Raw genomic sequence first — 19,442 nt, 5'->3', positions numbered from 1 at the left:
CTCATCTGGAGTACTGTGTCCAGTTTTGGGCACCACACCACAAGAAGGATGTGGAGAAATTGAAGAGAGTCCAGCGAAGGGCAACAAAAATGATTAGGGGACTGGAACACATGAGTTATGAGGAGAGGCTGAGCGAACTGGGATTGTTTAGTCTGCAGAAGAGAAGAATGAGGGGGGATTTGATAGATGCTTTCAACTACCTGAGAGGTGGTTCCAAAGAGGATGGTTCTAGACTATTCTCAGTGGTAGAAGAGGACAGGACAAGGAGTAATGGTCTTAAGTTGCAGTGGGGGAGGTTTAGGTTGGATATTAGGAAAAACTTTTTCACTAGGAGGGTGGTGAAACACTGGAATGCGTTACCTAGGGAGGTGGTAGAATCTCCTTCCATAGAGGTTTTTAAGGTCAGGCTTGACAGAGCTCTGGCTGGGATGATTTAGTTGGGGATTGGTCCTGCTTTGAGCAGGGGGTTGGACTAGATGATCTCCTGAGGTCCCTTCCAACCCTGATATTCTATGATTCTATGACCGGGACTAATGTGGACTTGGTGTTGTTTACCAACAGGCCCAAGGCGGTGCACATGGACAGGAGGAGTGCCACGTGATCCCTCCCCTGCAACCAGGAGGTGCCCTTGACAAGCCAATCGTCCAGATAGGGAAATATCTGGACCCCCTGCCGTCTGAGGTAGGCAGCTACCACTGACATGCATTTTGTAAACACCCTGAGGGCAGTGGACAGACCAAACGGGAGGACCGTGAATTGGTAGTGATTCTGTCCCACCAAAAAATGGAGGAAGCACCTGTGCCCCTCAAATATGTGGATGTGGAAGTACGTGCCCTGTAGATCAAGGGCAGCGTACCAGTCCCCGGGATCCAGGGAGGGGATGATGGAAGCCAGCGAAACCATGTGGAACTTGAGTTTCACCACGTACTAGTTCAGACCTCACAGGTCCAGGATGAGCCTGAGCCCCCCTTAGGCCTTTGGGATAAGGAAATAACGGGAGTAATACCCCTTGCCCATGAACTCCTCGGGTACCACCTCTATCGCTCCTAGACTTAGGAGCCGCCCCACCTCCTGCTCAAGCAGAGCTTCGTGTGAGGGGTCCCCCAAGAGGGACGGGGGCGGAGGATGGTTGGGCAGGGAGGAAGTAAACTGGAGGACTTAACCCCGGGAGATTGTGTTGAGGATCCATCGGTCTGAGGTGAGCCGCGACCATTCCAGGAGGAAAGCACACAACTGATTGGAGAACGGGAGCTTTACTGGGGGTGGATCCCTGATGAGGACTGGCAGAGTGCCCCTGAGCATCCCGTCAAAAGTGCCTTTTCCCCACCTGCTTGCCCCCAGGCTGGGGGGCAGGGCATCTCTTATAGTCCTGCTGCTTCTTCTGGGCGGCCTCCTACTTCAGGAGGGCGGCCTGGGCGGGAGTCTGCTGCGGCTTGAACTTAGGTTTTGCCGGAGCCGGGACATAGAGGCCCAGAGTCTGGAGGGTCATGTGGGAGTCTTTCATGCCATGCATTCTTGTATCTGATTCCGCGGCAAACAGAGCTTTCTCGTCAAACGGGAGATCCTGCATGGAAGACTGTGCCTTGCTGGACAGCCCAGAGAGCAGGAGCCATGACGTTGTCTCACGGACACTGCGGAGGCCACTGATCGTGCAGCCGTGTCCACAGCATCCGAGGCTACCTGTATGGACGCCCTAGCAGCCGCTGCCCCTTCCTCCACTAGTGCCTTGAACTCCTTATCATTGCACTCTTGGAGGGAGTCCTCAAACTTGGGCAGGGAGCCCCACAGACTGAATTCGTACCAGCCCAGGAGAGCCTGGTTAGCCACTCGTAACTGGAAGCTCAAAGACTAATACATTTTCCTTCCGAAAGAGTCCAGTCTCTGAGTGTCTTTGTTCTTTGGGATCAGGGCTGACTGACCCTGCCGTTCCCTGTGGTTGACCAACTCGATCACCAGGGAGTTGGGCGCCGGGGGGGTATACAAGTATTCATGCCCCTTAGTGGGTACAAAGTACTTGCGTTCCACCTTCTTAGAGATGGGGGCCAATGAGGCCGGTGTTTGTTACAGGGCATTTGAAATCTTAGCCACCCCTTCATGGAGAGGCAAGGCCACCCTACTCGGTGCCGACGCGCACAGCACGTTAAACAGGAAGTCTGAGGTCTCCATCTCCTCTGCCTGGAGGTGAAGGTTTGCTGTCACCTTCTTTCAGAGTTCTTGATGGGCCCTGAAGTCCTCCTGCGGGGCAGAGTGGGGCGGGGCCGCAATTGTCACCTCCGGGGGGGTGAGGAGGCCAGTGCGGTGCTCTGGGTATAGGCCGGCACTGAAGGGTCCACCAAATGGTCAGACTCTGGGCACGGTGCCGAGGACGTATGTCCCTCCGACGCCTTTCTCGGGAGTCTGGAGAGGGAGGCAGATGGTGCTTCCGAAGCTCTGGCCACCGAGCGAGCTCCCACTCGGGTCTGCGCCGGAGGCCATGGCGCCCACTGATACCACTGTGCCGGCCACGACGCTCGGTGCCACTGCACCTGCTGTGGCACCGGTGGGTCCAGCTGTTCGGGTTGGCTGGCCTGGCCCATCGAAGGACGGCTACAAATGGAAGCCGGGCTGGCATAAGATCTGCTGCGGTCTCTGGACCAGGAGGAGCGGCGGTGCCAGGATCTACATTGGCCACAGAACCACAATCTCGATGTGGAGGGCTGGTACCGACGGTAACAGCTGCTCCGTGAATGGCCTCGACGGGCGGACCCACAACGGCAAGACACCGGCGATCAATGCCCGGGACTGCGATGTCTTGGCGGAGACTTGGAGCAGGAGTCCAAGCAGGAACGGTGTCGACGACCATGCCGTGACCGACTGCGGTACCCCCCTTCGAAACGAGGACTGTTGGCGACACATGCCGCGGTTCCATCGATATTCACTTCTTGAGGACAAGTGGTGCCGAGAGTCTCAGCCAGACGGAACCCAGCTAGACAATCTGGTCGGCGTCGAGGGCGATCCACATGGACTCTGCCCCGAACGGTTGCTGGGCAGTGAACGGCATCGGGAATGTTCCCTCGACCAAGACTGGTACCGGACCGGAGGCGACTGCGGAGATCCCAGCGGTGGCTTGCCTCTGGAGCATAGGGCCGACATCTGCGGCACTCTGGGCACCGGCATGGACATAACGTCCCGGGCCGCCTGAAGGGCTTCAGGCATGGACTGCATCCGGACATCCCTCTTCCGAAGGGGCTGGGCTACTCCACTCAACATGAGTCAGAGGCTTGGGGCCCAGTGGGGATCGAGGACTGTCCGACATGGGCCTAGCCTCTGTCCCAGACTTCCCTCGGTGCCGCTGCAAAGGAGCCTTCCTGGCCCTCTTGGCATGTCCCGTGGATGGGGAGCAGTAATAATAATAATAATAGGGCTCAGATTTTCCTAGATGCGATAGCTGATGGATTCCTACATCAAGTAGTTGCTGAACCGACTAGAGGGGATGCCATTTTAGATTGGTTTTGGTGAGTAGTGAGGACCTCATAGAAGAAATGGTTGTAGGGGATAATCTTGACTCAAGTGATCATGAGCTAATTCAGTTCAAACTGAACAGAAGGATTAACAAAAAAATCTGCAACTAGGGTTTTTGATTTCAAAAGGGCTGACTTTCAAAAATTAAGGAAATTAGTTAGGGAAGTAGATTGGACTGAAGAACTTATGGATCTAAAGGCAGAGGAGACCTGGGATTATTTTAAATCAAAGCTGCAGAAGCTATCGGAAGCCTGCAACCCAAGAAAGGGGAAAAAATTCATAGGCAGGAGTTGTAGACCAAGCTGGATGAGCAAGCATCTCAGAGAGGTGATTAAGAAAAAGCAGAAAGCATACAGGGAGTGGAAGAAGGGAGGGATCAGCAAGGAAAGCTACCTTATTGAGGTCAGAACATGTAGGGATAAAGTGAGACAGGCTAAAAGTCAAGCAGAGTTGGACCTTGCAAAGGGAATTAAAACCAATAGTAAAAGGTTCTATAGTCATATAAATAAGAAGAAAACAAAGAAAGAAGTGGGACTGAGGATGGACGATGGAGTGGAGGTCAAGGATAATCTAGGCATGGCCCAATATCTAAACAAATACTTTGCCTCAGTCTTTAATAAGACTAAAGAGGATCTTAGGGATAATAGTAGCATGACAAATGGGAATGAGGATATGGAGGTAGACATTACCGTATTTGAGGTAGAAGTGAAACTCAAAGAGCTTAATGGGACTAAATCGAGGGGCCCAGATAATCTTCATCCAAGAATATTAAAGGAATTGGCACATGAAATTGAAAGCCTATTAGCAAGAATTTTTAATGAATCTGTAAACTCAGGGGTTGTACCGTATGATTGGAGAATTGCTAACATAGTTCCTATTTTTAAGAAAGAGAAAAAAAGTGATCCGGATAGTTATAGGCCTTTTAGTTTGACAGCTGTAATATGCAAGGTCTTGGAAAAATTTTCGAAGGAGAAAGTAGTTAAGGACATTGAAGTCAATGGTAAATGGGACAAAATACAACATGGTTTTACAAAAGGTAGATCGTGCCAAACCAACCTGATCTCCTTCTTTGAGAAAGTAACAGGTTTTTTAGACAAAGGAAACACAGTGGATCTAATTTACCTAGATTTCAGTAAGGCGTTTGATACCGTGCCACATGGGGAATTATTAGCTAAATTGGATAAAATGGGGATTAATAGGAAAATTGAAAGGTGGATAAGGAATGGTTAAAGGGGAGACTACAATGGGTCCTACTGAAAGGTGATCGGTTTTGGGACCAATCTTATTTAATCTTTTTATTACTGACCTCAGCACAAAAAGTGGGAGTGGGCTAATAAAGTCTGCGGATGATACAAAGCTGGGAGGTACTGCCAATTTAGAGAAGGACAGGCATATCCTACAGGAGGATTTGAAGGACCTTGTAAACTGGAGTAATAGTAATAGGATGAAATTTAATAGTGAGAAGTGTAAGGTCATGCATTTAGGGATTAATAACAAGAATTTTAGTTATAAGCTGGGGACACATCAATTAGAAGTAACGGAGGAGGAAAAGGACCTTGGAGTATTAGTTGATCATAGGATGACTATGAGCCGCCAATGTGATATCGCCGTGAAAAAAAGCTAACGCGGTCTTGGGATGCATCAGGAGAGGTATTTCCAGTAGGGATAAGGAGGTTTTAGTACCATTATACAAGGCACTGGTGAAACCTCACCTGGAATACTGTGTGCAGTTCTGGTCTCCCATGTTTCAGAAGGATGAATTCAAACTGGAACAGGTACAGAGAAGGGCTACTAGGATGATCCGAGGAATGGAAAACTTGTCTTATGAAAGGAGACTCAAGGAGCTTGGCTTGTTTAGCCTAACTAAAAGAAGGTTGAGGGGAGATATCATTGCTCTCTAAATATATCAGAGGGATAAATACCGGAGACGGAGAGGAATTACTTAAGCTCAGTACCAATGTGGACACAAGAACAAATGGATATAAACTGGCCACCAGGAAGTTTAGACTTGAAATTAGACAAAGGTTTCTAACCATCAGAGGAGTGAAGTTCTCGAATAGCCTTCCAAGGAAAGCAGTGGGGGTAAAAGATCTATCTGGCTTTAAGATTAAACTCGATAAGTTTATGGAGGAGATGGTATGATGGGATAACATGGTTTTGGTAATTAAATATTCATGGTAAATAGGCCCAATGGTCTGTGATGGGATGTTAGATGGGGTGGGATCTGAGTTACCCAGGAAAGAATTTTCTGTGGTATCTGGCTGATGAATCTTGCCCATATGCTCAGGGTTTAGCTGATCGCCATATTTGTGGTCAGGAAAGAATTTTCCTCCAGGGCAGATTGGAAGAGGCCCTGAAGGTTTTTCGCCTTCCTCTATAGCATGGGGCACGGGTCACTTGCAGGAGGATTCTCTGCTCCTTGAAGTCTTTAAACTACGATTTGAGGACTTCAATACCACAGATATAGGTATGAGGTTTTTTGCAGGAGTGGTGGGTGAAATTTTGTGGCCTGCGTTGTGCAGGAGGTCAGACGAGATGATCACAATGGTCCCTTCTGACCTAAATATCTATGAATCTATGACTGGTTGATGGCACCGGAGGGTCGCCGCGTACCAATGCCGCAGGGCCGGGTACCGGTTCGGAGCTGCGTGCTGGATTCGTGCACTGACTCCATCAGGATGGCTCGGAGCCTAACGTCCCTTTCTCTTTTGATCTGAGGCTTAAAAGACTTGCAAATCTTGCACCTTTCGCTGATATGGGTTTCTCCCAAACAGCGCAAACAGTCTGCACGCGGGTCACTTCTTGGCACAGAACGCCTACCAGAGCCCCATTACTTAAACCCCGGGCTCACTGACTAACTAAACAGCTAACTAACTACAGGTACTAACACTGAATGAAGAAACAGTTCTGGGGACGAGCTACAGCAAAGTTGGAGCAGAGCAGTTCCAACGCTCGTTCACTGGTGGCAAGAAGGAACTGAGGGTAGGGGGGAGCGTGGAGCTCCCTTTATACCGCGCCAGGCAGGCGCCACTGCCCATCTACGGGTACTGTTAGGGGAAAAACTTCTGGCACCAGTGCACGTGGCGAGCATGCACACCTATTGTGGAATACACGTGAGCAATCACTCGAACAACTGTTCCCTCTTTCCATCCTCATTTGCATATTTGCCTGGAGGAAAGTAAAGACAATATGAAGCATCTGTGAACTGGTTCCTGCACATCCTAAGAACATAAGAACGGCCATACTGGGTCAGACCAAAGGTCCATCTAGCCCAGTATCCTGTCTTCTGACAGTGGCGAATGCCAGGTGCCCCAGAGGGAATGAACAGAACAGGTAATCATCAAGTGATCCATTCCCTGTCACCCATTCCCAGCCTCTGGTGAACAGAGGCTAGTGACACCATCCTGTCCATCCTGGGTAATAGCCATTGATGGACCTATGCTCCATGAACTTGTTTAGTTCTCTTTTGAACTGTTCCTCTAACAGTAGGTGCAAAATGGGTTAATATTCAAATCCATTTAAAAAAATTATTTCTTCCATATCATCTATGAAAAGGGAGCTCATCTTTCATATAAAAATATATAATTTAATTGAACCACCAAAATGTTTACATGCCTTACTGAGTAGTCAAGTGATCCTACTGTAAGCCAGAAGCTGAGGAAAATGATTAGAAGCAGAAAAGACTTCTGTAAATGGATAAATGTAAGGAGAAGGTAAATTGGGTGCTTCTATCTTCCAGAAAAAGGGGATATATAAAGAATACTGAAAAGGAAAAATGTAAAACTGATCCAAGGGAATTAAGTGCATAAGACAACCACCAACTGACAGATCAACACCAAACTCTAAGTGTGTTACTTCATAATTTTCTGTTCTGATTCTTCCTCTGAAGCATGTGGCTACTGGCCACTGATAGGAACAGGATACTGTCCAGACGGACCACTATTCTAATCTTGTTATGGTAATTCCTAGTACCCATCCCACCCACCCACCCACTCTGTTTATGCCTGTCCCTCATTGTGTCAAGCCTACATTTAGATTGTAAACTTTTTGGGTCAGCAAATGCGTGTCTATATCTCAGAAGACCCTAGTGAACTCTTGGATCAAAAATGAACAGTCAGCATTGTTTCCACTGCATAACAGTTTTTGAAAATTGCTCCCTCTAAATATAGGCTTGACACAGTGAGGAACAGGCATAAACAGAGTGGGTGGGTGGGATGTATTGATGTCAAATGCAGTGTCTTGATTAAGGTATTTAATTCCTAAAATGCTACATATAAATATATAGACATGACTGACCATCCATAAGTGATGCATCTTTCAAGTAAGCATGACTCAGTATCCTGTACTGAATAGCACAAACAGGTGAATTATTTTAGGCACATTTTAGAGATGCTAACATGAGAACAGGGTAAATTACTTATCTGTCACAACAGTCTTATGGGCAAGTCACCACCCTTGGGTATTGTGAGCTGTAGCATATGGATTTTGCAAGTCATTTAAAAAATAAAAATAAATAAAAATGTTCTTCCATCCAAATGATAGCAACAACAAACCATATGGAGAAATCAACAATGCTATCACTTGGAAAGCATGTAGCAGACTGACAGCGCCTGTGGCACCCTGTAAAACCATGACATTTATGACAGAAAATATAACGCCAATATATAAATCCAGGGTATGCATGCACTTTGGATATTGCATGCAGTTTTGCTAATCCCCATTTCAAAAAAGACACATTAATATTGGAAAAGGTACAGAGAAGGGCAATAAATGTGATTAAGGGTATGGAACAGCTTTCATATGAGGAAAGATTAAAAAGACTGGGACTGTTCATCTTAGAAAAGAGACGACTAGACGGGGATATGATAGAGGTCTATAAATCATTAATGGAGGGAAGAAACTGAACAGGGAAGTGTTATTTACCCCTTCACATAACACAAGATCTAGGGTTTACCCAATGACATTAACAGGTAGCAGGTTTAAAACAAACATAAGGAAGTACTTCACACAATGCACAGTCAACCTGTGGAACTCATTGCTAGGGTAAGTTGCGAAGGCCAAAAGTATAACTGGGTTAAAAAAAAATTAGATTAGTTCATGAAGGATAGGTCCATCAATGACTATTAGCCAAGATGATCAGGAATGGACCCCATGCTCTGGGTGTCCCCAAACCTCTGGCTGCTAGGACCTGGGACCAGATGACAGGGGATGGATCACTCAATAAATTTTCCTGGTACCAGCCACTGTTGGAAGATAGGATAAATTTTAAAAGTAAAAGTAATCCATTACAGCTGCCATTGTGATTCTCCTGAAAATAAGTCCCTCTGGGTGCTCTTTAAAAAGATTAACTGATTTAAAGGCATAAAAGACAGCAATCCAAAAATTCTAGATGCTCTACCATTACTTAAAGCACATATAGACCTTATTTTAATTCCTTAAGAAAACGCTGCCATGATCAAATCATAAATAGCAACACAGTATCTCATCCATCTTCACAAAATAAGAGCATACCCCAACCTTTACCAAATGCCTGAAAAAACAGATGGACCTTGTAGCATGACTGGAAAGTTAACGTAATTGTGTTATTTCAGACAAGAGGGCCTCAGAATGCCCTGACAGCAACTCCCTCTTTTATAGCTAGGGAGCACCAGTTCCAGTGCTCTTGCTGATTGCAGTTGTGGTAGTATTGTATAGGAAGCAAGATGGTGTCTCAAACCAACAGATCCCAGGCTATTTAGGATTTTACAGGTTAAACCCAACATTTTTAATTCACCTGGAAGCCAACCATCAAACAAACCAGATCACAGAGCACAGGTATTGTGTTCCCAATAAGACACACTTCATTCTGTATCTGTTTTTTCAGATCTGAATCTCAGCCAGTTTGCTCTCATCTATGCCTCAATCTTCACCAGACACTGGGTCAGGTGCTCAATCACTCCTGCTGGGATTAGTGGAGATGGAGATAAAACTGAGTGTTATCAACATACTGAAGCACAGTAGCCTATTTGTCTTCACTAAAAAAAACCAACAGCCTATATAGACATATAATATGCATAGTAATAAGACTGAACCCTGCAGAAGCCCACATGCTTTCGAGTGCGGCCTTGAAATTTAACAGGGTTCAGTCACCTTTTTTCATGGCTATGCCTTTTGCTGTCCCTATGAAAATCCATCAAGATTTAGCCAAGTTAGAAGACTTCGAAAAAACTCTCTGCTCAGCTGCCAACTTCTAACAAGTTTCCCCTAAATTCTTCAAAAATTCCATCCATATTGAGAGTACTTCATGGGTGAGAAACCTTTCCCTGAAATTGCTGCTCTTGGCTACTATGGGCTGAGGTACCAGGTACCAAAACTGAAAGCAGGAAGACTGTCTCTTTTGTGCTCTCAGTGCTGCTTCTCTGCTGGCACCCATAAAGCATGGAAGAAAAAACAACTGGACTGGGGGGAGGGGGGGTGGTTTAAGGTAGAGAGGGGAGGGGAGGGGAGGGGAGGGGAGGGCTTTCTGCAACAAGGAGCCTGGGACAGGGAGCCAGGGGGAGTGATACAGGTCTTTAATTACACGATCATATACAATTTTTTCCATAAGATGCCTTACTGTGCATGGTGATCACTGAATGAGTACTTGTGTATACTGGATTCAGTACTTGTGTTATTCTCATTGCACCATGCCTCATCCATTTCATGCTATTCAAACACTACTGTGAAGCCTAGAATATCTGTTGAGTCAATGTGAAGCGATAGAAGCAGCTACAAGCATGGTTGAGAGCTCTCTTTGTTCAGAATGTCACCAGGTTCAGTCATCAATGGGATCTGGTGTCTTTTACTGTCCAATGTTTATGTTCTCAGCTATTTTTGGCTTTTTTACATAAGACTATGAATTTCACCTGTACAACAGCATGGGCTTTCTGCTATTAGTACAGAATTAATTTTCTCATAGACTTAGTATGTGATTATGTAATTAAAGATTGCTTCATAATGCATACACACCAAGGGATTGAACTGAGGTTGCAAGAAGCCTTAATTCTGGCATTTCTTAATTTCAAATGTTTGATTTCGCAATCTTTATGTTCTTTTAAATAGTTTGTGTGTGTGCAATATGTAGGTTGCAAACACAAGACTGAAGAAATTAAACTGTTCCACAGCAAATTTGTTTTCTGAAATTCCAACATGCTTCTACTTCTGCATGACCATTTCCAACTTAATGAATAACTAGAGGCAGAACCAAGTATTTCCAACAACACTGGCAATATGATTTTGAAAGCTGTCAGTTTTAAAAAAAAGACAACTGATTACAGAGATATGTTTTTCACGAAACCTAAAATATTGAAAGCTTCAAAAAAGATCAGGTAAGCTTTACTAAAAGAAATTCATACAGGCAAAGAATTAACTCTGAACTACAAAAAGGGCTTTCAAAATATTTCCAGTTGCTAAATCACTTACCATATGCACTACTTCAGGGTAAATGGGCTCTGTGATCACATTGCGATTATGTGTGATGTACTCTACCATTTCACTTAAAGCAGCTCGCTTTACTTCCTTCCACTTTAGGTCACTCAGTGGATCAGAAACAAAGTCAAAAAGGACACAACATTGTCGCAACTTTTGAATAAAAAGCTTTTCTTGCTCAGCAGGAGGAACATCTGAAAAATGAAAATATTCTGGTTATGAACAGGTCTACAAACTAGTTATTGTAAAGGACTTTGCACTCCTCCCACTTTCTCTTTTTTTTTTTTTTTTTTTTAATATATAGAGACTTTGTAATAGTGTTGAAGAATACCAGCAAGCATTCTAAATCTTAACAAATAACCTGCAAAACACAGAGATTATGAAAATTCTTAATCTCACTGGAGTCTTGTTCTCCAGTAACACCCTATGATATAGGAAGCATGAATGGCAAAGCCACTGTGGTTTTGCTCGCATTTGTCATAATTGTTGACTGAGCAGAAAAAAACATGCATACTTGATTAAATATTTTTACCACACACAAAATTCCAGAGCTCATCTGACTGAGAGTCATCTACTCCACAGATTGAACATGCTTGATGCATCTTTAGTCTGTGCATTTGACTAAACTTTTGCAGTTTAGGTTGGACATTAGGAAAAACTTCTTAACTGTCAGGGTAGTTAAGCACTGGAATAAACTGCCTAGGGAGGTTGTGCAACCTCCATCATTTGAGATTTTTAATAGCAGGTTAGACAAACACCTGCCAGGAATGGTCTAGAGATGATGCTCAGTCCTGCCTTGAGTGTAAGGGACTGGACTAGAAGATCTCTTAAGGTCCCTTCTAGTCCTACACTTCTATGATTCTATGAAATATTGTATATTTCTGAAGTTTTAAACTCATGAGGTGTTCTTTTAGTTTGAAAGGAATAGATTTTACACTTACCACTCCAACCTGAGATGTCCCTTTTGTGTGGCAAGTACTACATCCTTAGACAGCGTATATATATATATATATTCATCATATTTAAACAAAAACTGTATTAGTGCTGCATACATTTTCTAAAGAATAATTCACCTTATGAAAGACATAAGACGTTGGAGAAATGGGGCCTGAAACTGTATAGCTCAGGATTTTCATTGAGTGGACAAAAGAAACACCAATTACACAGTTTGAATATTCAGAAGCTCTTCTTTGTATGTGTAGACACACACTACCAATCATTATAGTTTGACAAAATCCTGGTCCTTGACAAGGTAATACAAATAATAATCTCTCAATTTCCAACTCCTGTGATTTATAGCATGTGCCTTGTTACATCCTTTAAAACGTGCAGCAACGAAATCAATAATGCTGACACTGAAAGTGACATTCATTAGAGTTCACATATAATATATAACATTGATAACCATATAGTCTGCGCTTTTTTTTTTTCCCTCGCCCCAACCGACAGCACCTTTCAATATTACTGAACTTCCATACGTCAAGAAAACTTAAATGTTTTGGTCAGTTTACACTCCTCCATCAGGATTTGCAGTTTGAAGCCAATGAGATTAGTGCTCCTAAAATAAATTTGGTGCTTTTGAAAATTTCATCTTAAGGTGCCTAAATATGGGTTCAGGAGCCTAAATTTAGGCTCCAATTTTTGAAAATATTGGCCTGTGAGCACAAAAACAATACACATTAACTTCATGAATGTACTGAAAGTCTAAACTTTTCATGATTAACACTAATGCTCTTTTTTCCTTTTTTTTGGGGGGGGAGGGGGAGGAGAAAGATTTTATACCCCCAATTCTGAAACAAAAATATATTTTTAGCCCCCCTGATGCCAAACACTTCTGCACATGCTTAGTTTTAAGTATGAATAATCTCACCGAAGTCAATTCAAGTGAGTAAAGTTACATACCTGCTTATGCACTTGCAGGATCATGGCTTTAACTTTCAATACACATATTTCCAGCCTCATCAATAACAGTATTGTAAAATTCAAATAAAACACCCCACAAGTAGCAGCATTTTAAAATATGGTGTTAATAATTTAGTCCACTGTAGAATTTTAATCTAAAGTTGCAACAACACAAATTTGCTAATTAGTTTTATAAAGCTTCAACTTGATTCAAATCAGTAATTTTCTAAAAAAAGATCAAGTGATTTAAATTGATGATGTAAATTGCTCCATCCTTCTCAACGCACACGAAGAATGACATACTAATGGTATTGATGGCAAACAGAACAATCTTATATGAAGAAGTCACCACGGAAAGATGATGCCTCACTCTTCTAAACTCTATTATACTTTTTTCTATATTTGCTGAAGCTGAGAGAGTCCCAATTATACAGACATATTTTGAGGATTTCTACATATTACTATGTATTCTCCGTTACCCCATTCGTTTGGTCAAATTTGATGCCCATTAGGCTGTATTTTATGAACATAAAATTATCCTTTGTATTTCTTTAGATCAGTGGTCCCCAAACTTTTTATGTTCCGCTCCCCGCCCCCTTACCCATAATGTAATCTGACCGCGCCCCCACCCCAAGACCCGGGACCTCAGCAGGGAGTGGAGCCACAGCTGAGGCCCACAGTCAGGAGCAGGAACCATGGCCAGGGCCTCAGCTGGGGTCAGAACTGAGACCAGAGCTGGGTGGCGGTTCCTCCCCACTCCCCATGGTGGCTGGCCCAGGCCATTGCCAGGAGCTGAGCCATGGTTAGGGCTGGGAGCTGCAGCCGGAAGTGGGACCAGGAGCTGGGTCATGGTCGGTGGCAGCGCTGGGGCTGGAAGTGGGAGCCATGGCCAACCACAAAGCCGGACTCTCTGCTAGGGCTGGAGCAGAGCTAAGGACAGAGCAGGGCGGGGAGGTGCTCCCTCCCTGCCCCCCCATGGAGGCTGGTCCAGGCCCTCCCAGGCCCCCTGAATGTTCCTACCCACCCACTTAAAGGGGTACACCCCACAGTTTGCGGACCACTGCTTTAAATTCTATTATTATTTGTATTGATACCGCATCTAAGGGACCAAGGCATGGATCTAGGCATCATCGTGCTAGACAATGTAGAACACAAGTAAACAGCCACTGCCCTAAACAATTTGCAATCTAAGTGTAAGACAAAAAACAATAGGTGGATACAGAGGTTATACATGGTTACAGTGAGATAATAAGCTTTAGACTTGCAAAAGAATCACTACACAAAACTCATTAGATATTAGCATCAAAGAGAGGTACAGCAGGTTAACAGAATAGGACAAAGCTGCCTCTGCAAGCACTTCAATAGCTTGCTTTCACTTCTACTAATTACCTAAACTTCTCCTCTTTTCCCACATAATAAAATGCAAGGACTTTTTATCACAAGCAGTAAGAGTCCCTGTGCTAATATGATCATAGATTGTTTCAGATTTTGCTATCAATTATACATGTATGTACAACAAATACAAGCCAAATAACCTGAGCATTTGACAGCATTTGTGTAATCTGGTTTGATATTTAACACGCTAGGATATTCTCCTTGTAAGTGATTGACAAATCTATCTCGGGACAGCAAACAATATTGCTATTTGGAAATAAAGTCTAAAATATATTTCAAATATGTATTTTGTATTAAATGGCAAGCAATCAATTTCTTTAAACTTGGTATACTGAGTAACTCCAAATACTCATTCCAAAATAACTATAAGCAACAACAGCCTTAAACAGGAGCACTTCAAAATAAACAGCATACAATAAGCAGCAAAACTCAATTACAGCTTTCATCAGTGTTGCTAGGAGACCACTGATAGCAAAGAACTCTATAACTAGGAAGAAAGTGCTAAATGACAGCTGCTCATGAACAGACCAGTGCCTTTCTTATGACTACATGCAGGATTCCAGCCTAATGTTCACAGCACTTTAAAAGTGTTTAACCTACACATGTAAAAACACAAAATACCAACCTTTCGTGCAATTTAATTTAATAGACAATCACTGCTTTACCCAAGGAGCTGGTATGATCAACAGACACTGCTGGCTAAAATGTTCTGATTTCTGACATATGTACATCAGAAGTGGAACACATGTAAACAAGCACACAAAGAAGTTACAATTTCCTTAGAATTAGTCTTTAATTTAATAATTGTTTGTATATTCCTGTGATAGAGTGCTGGGCAAGAACGACTGAGACAGCACTCTGGTCTCAGCAGATCGAATCAAACAATGCAGAATGGAGCTGGTTAAACAGAGCTGTGCCTAATTTGTGGGTGGAAGAGAGCTGGAAGGCTAATTAACCTATTAGACAAAGGCTACAAATAGGCACAAAAAAGGATTAGAGCAGGGGTGGGCAAACTACGGCCTGGATTCAGCCCATCAGGGCTTTGGATCCAGCCCACAGGATTGCCCCCCCCCGTGGTGCCGCAGGCCCCATGCCGCTCTCCGAAGCGGCCGGCGCCACGTCCCTGCGGCCCGGGGGGGAGGCTCCATGCACTGCCCTTGCCTCCAGGCATCGCCCCTCGCAGCTCCCATTGGCCGGGAACAGGGAACTGCGGCCAATGGGAGCTTCGGAGGAGGTACCTAGAGGCGCGGCAAGGGCAGCACGTGGAGCCCTGTGCGCCCCCCAGACCCCAGGGGCCATACAGGGACATGGTGCTGGCCGCTTCCCAGAGCGGCACAGCGTGGGGTCAGGACAGGCATGCAGGGAGCCTGCCCTGGCCCTGGTGTGCTGCAGCCACCCCGGAGCCGCTTTAGGTAAGTGGCACCGGGCCAGAGCCTGAACCCCTCCTGTACTCCACCCCCGAACTCCCTGCCCTGAGCCTCCTGCCTGCACCTCGCACCTCTCCTGCACCCCAACTCCCTGCCCTGAGCCCCCTGCTGCACCATGCACTCCTATGCACCCCAACCCCGTCCCCTGAGCCCCCGCCATACCCTGCACCCCAACCCCCTGCCTTGAGCTCCCTTCCGCAGTCCACACCCCTCCTGCTCCTCTGCCCTGAGCCCCTTCCTGCACGCACTCTGCACCCCTCCTGTACCCCAACCCCCTTCCCTGAGCCCCCTCATACACCCTACACCCCTCCTCTTCCCCAATCCCTTGCCCTGAGCCCATTCCTGAACACCGAACCCCCTCCCACACCCCGTCCCGCACCCCAAACCCCTGCCCTGCATACAATTTCCCCACCCAGATGTGGCCCTTGGACCAAAAAGTTTGCCCACCCCTGAATTATGGGAGAGAGCAGAAAGCAGAGGGAGGAGAGAAATTGTTCTTCCCTGCTTGTTGCAGGAGCAGGGGGTTTTCTAGGACTGTTAAGAGCAGAACTGTATACATTATGAAGATGTACCAATGTGGACACAAGAACAAATGGATATAAACTGGTCATTGGGAAGTTTAGACTTGAAATTAGATGAAGATTTCTAACCATCAGAGGAGTGAAGTTTTGGAATAGCCTTCTAAGGGAAGCAGAGGGGGCAAAAGACCTATCTGGCTTTAAGATTAAACTTGGTAAGTTTATGGAGGAGATGGTATGATGGGATAACATGATTTTGGCAATGAATAGATCTTTAATATTCATGGTAAATAGGCCCAATGGCCTGTGATAGGATGTTAGATGGGGTGGGATCTGAGTTACTACAGAGAATTCTTTCCTGGGTATCTGGCTGGTGAATCTTGCCCATATGCTCAGGATTCAGCTGATTGCCATATTTGGGGTCGGGAAGGAATTTTCCTCCAGGGCAGATTGGAAGAGGCCCTGGGGGTTTTTCGCCTTCCTCTGTAGCATAGGGCATGGGTCACTTACTGGAGGATTATCTACTCCTTGAAGTCTTTAAATCATGATTTGAGAACTTCAATAGCTCAGACATAGGTGAGAGGTTTATTGCAGGAGTGGGTGGGTGAGATTCTGTGGCCTGCATTGTGCAGGAGGTCAGACTAGATGATCATTCTGACCTTAATATCTATGAATCTATGTTGGGAACCCACATTGTAAATAAAACTACAGAAGATGTTTGACCAGCACAAGGGTCTCTGAGCAGTTTATAAACAGCAGCAGAGGCAGGAGCCAGAACAGCTCATCACAATTCCAAACTAGCAGTATTTTATTGCTTGTATTTAAAGGTTTTGTTTGCATAAATAATATTTCTTGAAGTTGCACTTTCCCAGTGAAATCTGATATCTCACCATTGAATGCCAGGGCTTACAGAGTCTCTGGTTCAGTTCCTAATACTTATGGGTGTTCACAGTATAGAAATCCATGCAAGGTTACTGCCTAAAACCTTGCCACACTACTTAATTAGGCCCTGCAAAATTCAGAAGTCTAAATATATTTTTTGACAATGGAAGTAATTGACAAAGCTATATAAACTGATTTATAGTACATTATATCTTAATAGGAAAAATGAAATATCGATATTCTAATGAATATTGCTAATAATCCTGGAAGTAATGGACTGAGCTAAGCAAAGGATCAAGCTTGACCTCCTCTTTGAGGTGGTTTGAATATTTTAGACAGGCCTAGTTCACATAGTGATGAAGCCAGGTTATTTCTCCACATCCCTAGAGACAAAAGTCACTAGTTCCACTTTCCCTTTCCGGCCAGTATGTTCATTGGTACTTAACTGTTAGAAAAAACTGTTAGATGGCTAAGAAGCTGACCTGACAAGGCAGAGACTGTGGTTTTACCATGTCTTTAAGAGAATTAATAGAATCTTCAGAGTATGGGGGCTGAAACCTGGAGGAGGCTCTTGGTTTTAAGTTAGACTGACTGATTGACCAGGGTTAAGATGCTCTGTTTATGTGTTAACTATGTACACAATAAAGACTGTCAAGTTACTAGCAATTATTAAGACTAGTGGATTACCAGAATATAAAACAACACATGGTATCAGGAGTGAAGGAAATTACAAAAAGACCTGGAAGAAGTTAAAAAAGAAAAAAAACAGGTAAAAGTTGCTAAAAAGTGAAAAACAAGTTTGAATGAAATCAGATGGATCAATTAAGTGTTCCCACATTTCTGAAAATGTCAAGAAATAATGCAGAAAACTGGAAAATGTTTAAATAACAATTTGATTCATTTTTGAAGGTATCAGGATCTACTCATAAGGAAGATGAACAAAAGATCACCATCTTTTTGAATATTGCAGGTACTGAAGCAATTTCATTATATAATTCATTTGAGCTTAATGTTAGAGAATGAACCAACTAGGAGTTTATCTTAAAAAAAAATTTTAAGGAATTCTGTTGACCAAAAAAAGTGAAACATTTGAAAGATTTCAGTTTTACTCAAGAAATCCAGTGGAGGCAGAAACTTCTGAATCCTTTTTAACAGACCTAAAGATCAGAAGTCAGACACGTAATTTCCGCAATCTGAATCAAAGGTAAGAGATCGAATTGTGATAGGAATAAAAGATATCAGTGTAAGAAAAAGGTTATTAGAAGAGCCAGAACTAGATCTGGAATAAGCAGTGAAAAAGGCTTGCCACATATTGAAGTCATACTGGCCAAGGAGGGTTAGGTGGTTGACCACTCTCAGTTGGAGGCTGGAAGACAAATAAATCTTGGTCCAAAGAGATCCAGCCTCCTCAAGTCTTTATTTTTGGGGGTAGCCCTGGGCTGTCCTTGCCTCTCCTTGTGGTTAACCGCCTCAGCCACAAGGGAATTAGGGCCTGGGTGGGAGTATAAATACTCATGCCCCTTCATTGGTACAAAGTACTTGCATTCAGCCCTTTTGGAGATAGGGGCCAGGGAAGAGGCGGTCTGCCACAGGGCATTCGTGATCTTGGAAACCCTTTCATGAAGGGGTAGAGCCACCCTGGCAGGAGCCGAGGACGTCAAAGAGAGAGTCCGAAGGCTCTTCCAATTCCTCTGCCTGAGACTCCATGTTGGAGGTGACCCTCTTCAAAAGTTCCTGATGCGCTTTGGCTATCCTGAGGCTATCACGGGTGAGAGGGCCCTTCTGGTGACGACGAGGACAAAGCTGGAGACGCGGGAACCTCCACGTCCATTGGTGGCCGTCACAGAGTTACTGGGCAATGCTCTGGAACTACTCCATACAAAGCCAGTCAGTACTCTGGGGGAGCATGCCTCCTCTCTCTGAGCATACTGTCTCCAGGGCAAGCAGTTTACACAGCTTCAATCTTCCTGGGTCTGACCTCGGAGCATTCAGCATCCCCTTTTCACACCATGCACTTCCCACAGCAAGTCTGCACAGGTGGGGCTCCTGGGGAATCCAGAGGGCCCTGCACCCCAACTCCGCAGTCAGACGTGAATCTCAGCCAGAGTAAGAAAGAAAGATTTATTCGTCAACAGGAACACAGCATAGAACAGAACTTGCTATTACATACATTAGTGACTTTCAGCCAAGTCCATCTTGGGAATCCCGGGCCAGACACCCTGGATTCCCCCTCTTCCAGTCCCCCCACGCAGACTGCCCACCTCCAACCACCTGACCTGCAACACCCCCCTTGATGCTGCTCCTCCTTCTCTTTGTCTCGCTTCTCGGGCAAAAGGTGTTACCTGGTCACATCCCACCTCCTGGGTCTCAA

At 44.7% G+C, this 19,442-nt stretch overlaps 1 protein-coding gene across 4 annotated transcripts in view; it reads right to left on the bottom strand.

Moving 5' to 3' along the window:
• PPP2R5C (protein phosphatase 2 regulatory subunit B'gamma) overlaps positions 1–19,442 on the bottom strand; it is a 194,267-nt gene that overhangs the window by 89,969 nt on the left and 84,856 nt on the right. For all 4 annotated transcript variants that reach the window (XM_077819371.1, XM_077819374.1, XM_077819372.1 and 1 more), the window contains one exon: positions 10,942–11,141. In XM_077819371.1, the coding sequence (XP_077675497.1) occupies positions 10,942–11,141 (200 nt within the window). The remainder of the gene's footprint in view (positions 1–10,941; positions 11,142–19,442) is intronic.

This window comes from Eretmochelys imbricata, chromosome 6 (genome assembly GCF_965152235.1).
Source record: "Eretmochelys imbricata isolate rEreImb1 chromosome 6, rEreImb1.hap1, whole genome shotgun sequence".
NCBI classification, from domain to species: Eukaryota; Metazoa; Chordata; order Testudines; family Cheloniidae; genus Eretmochelys; species Eretmochelys imbricata.
This window is presented reverse-complemented; position numbering and strand designations above follow the sequence as displayed.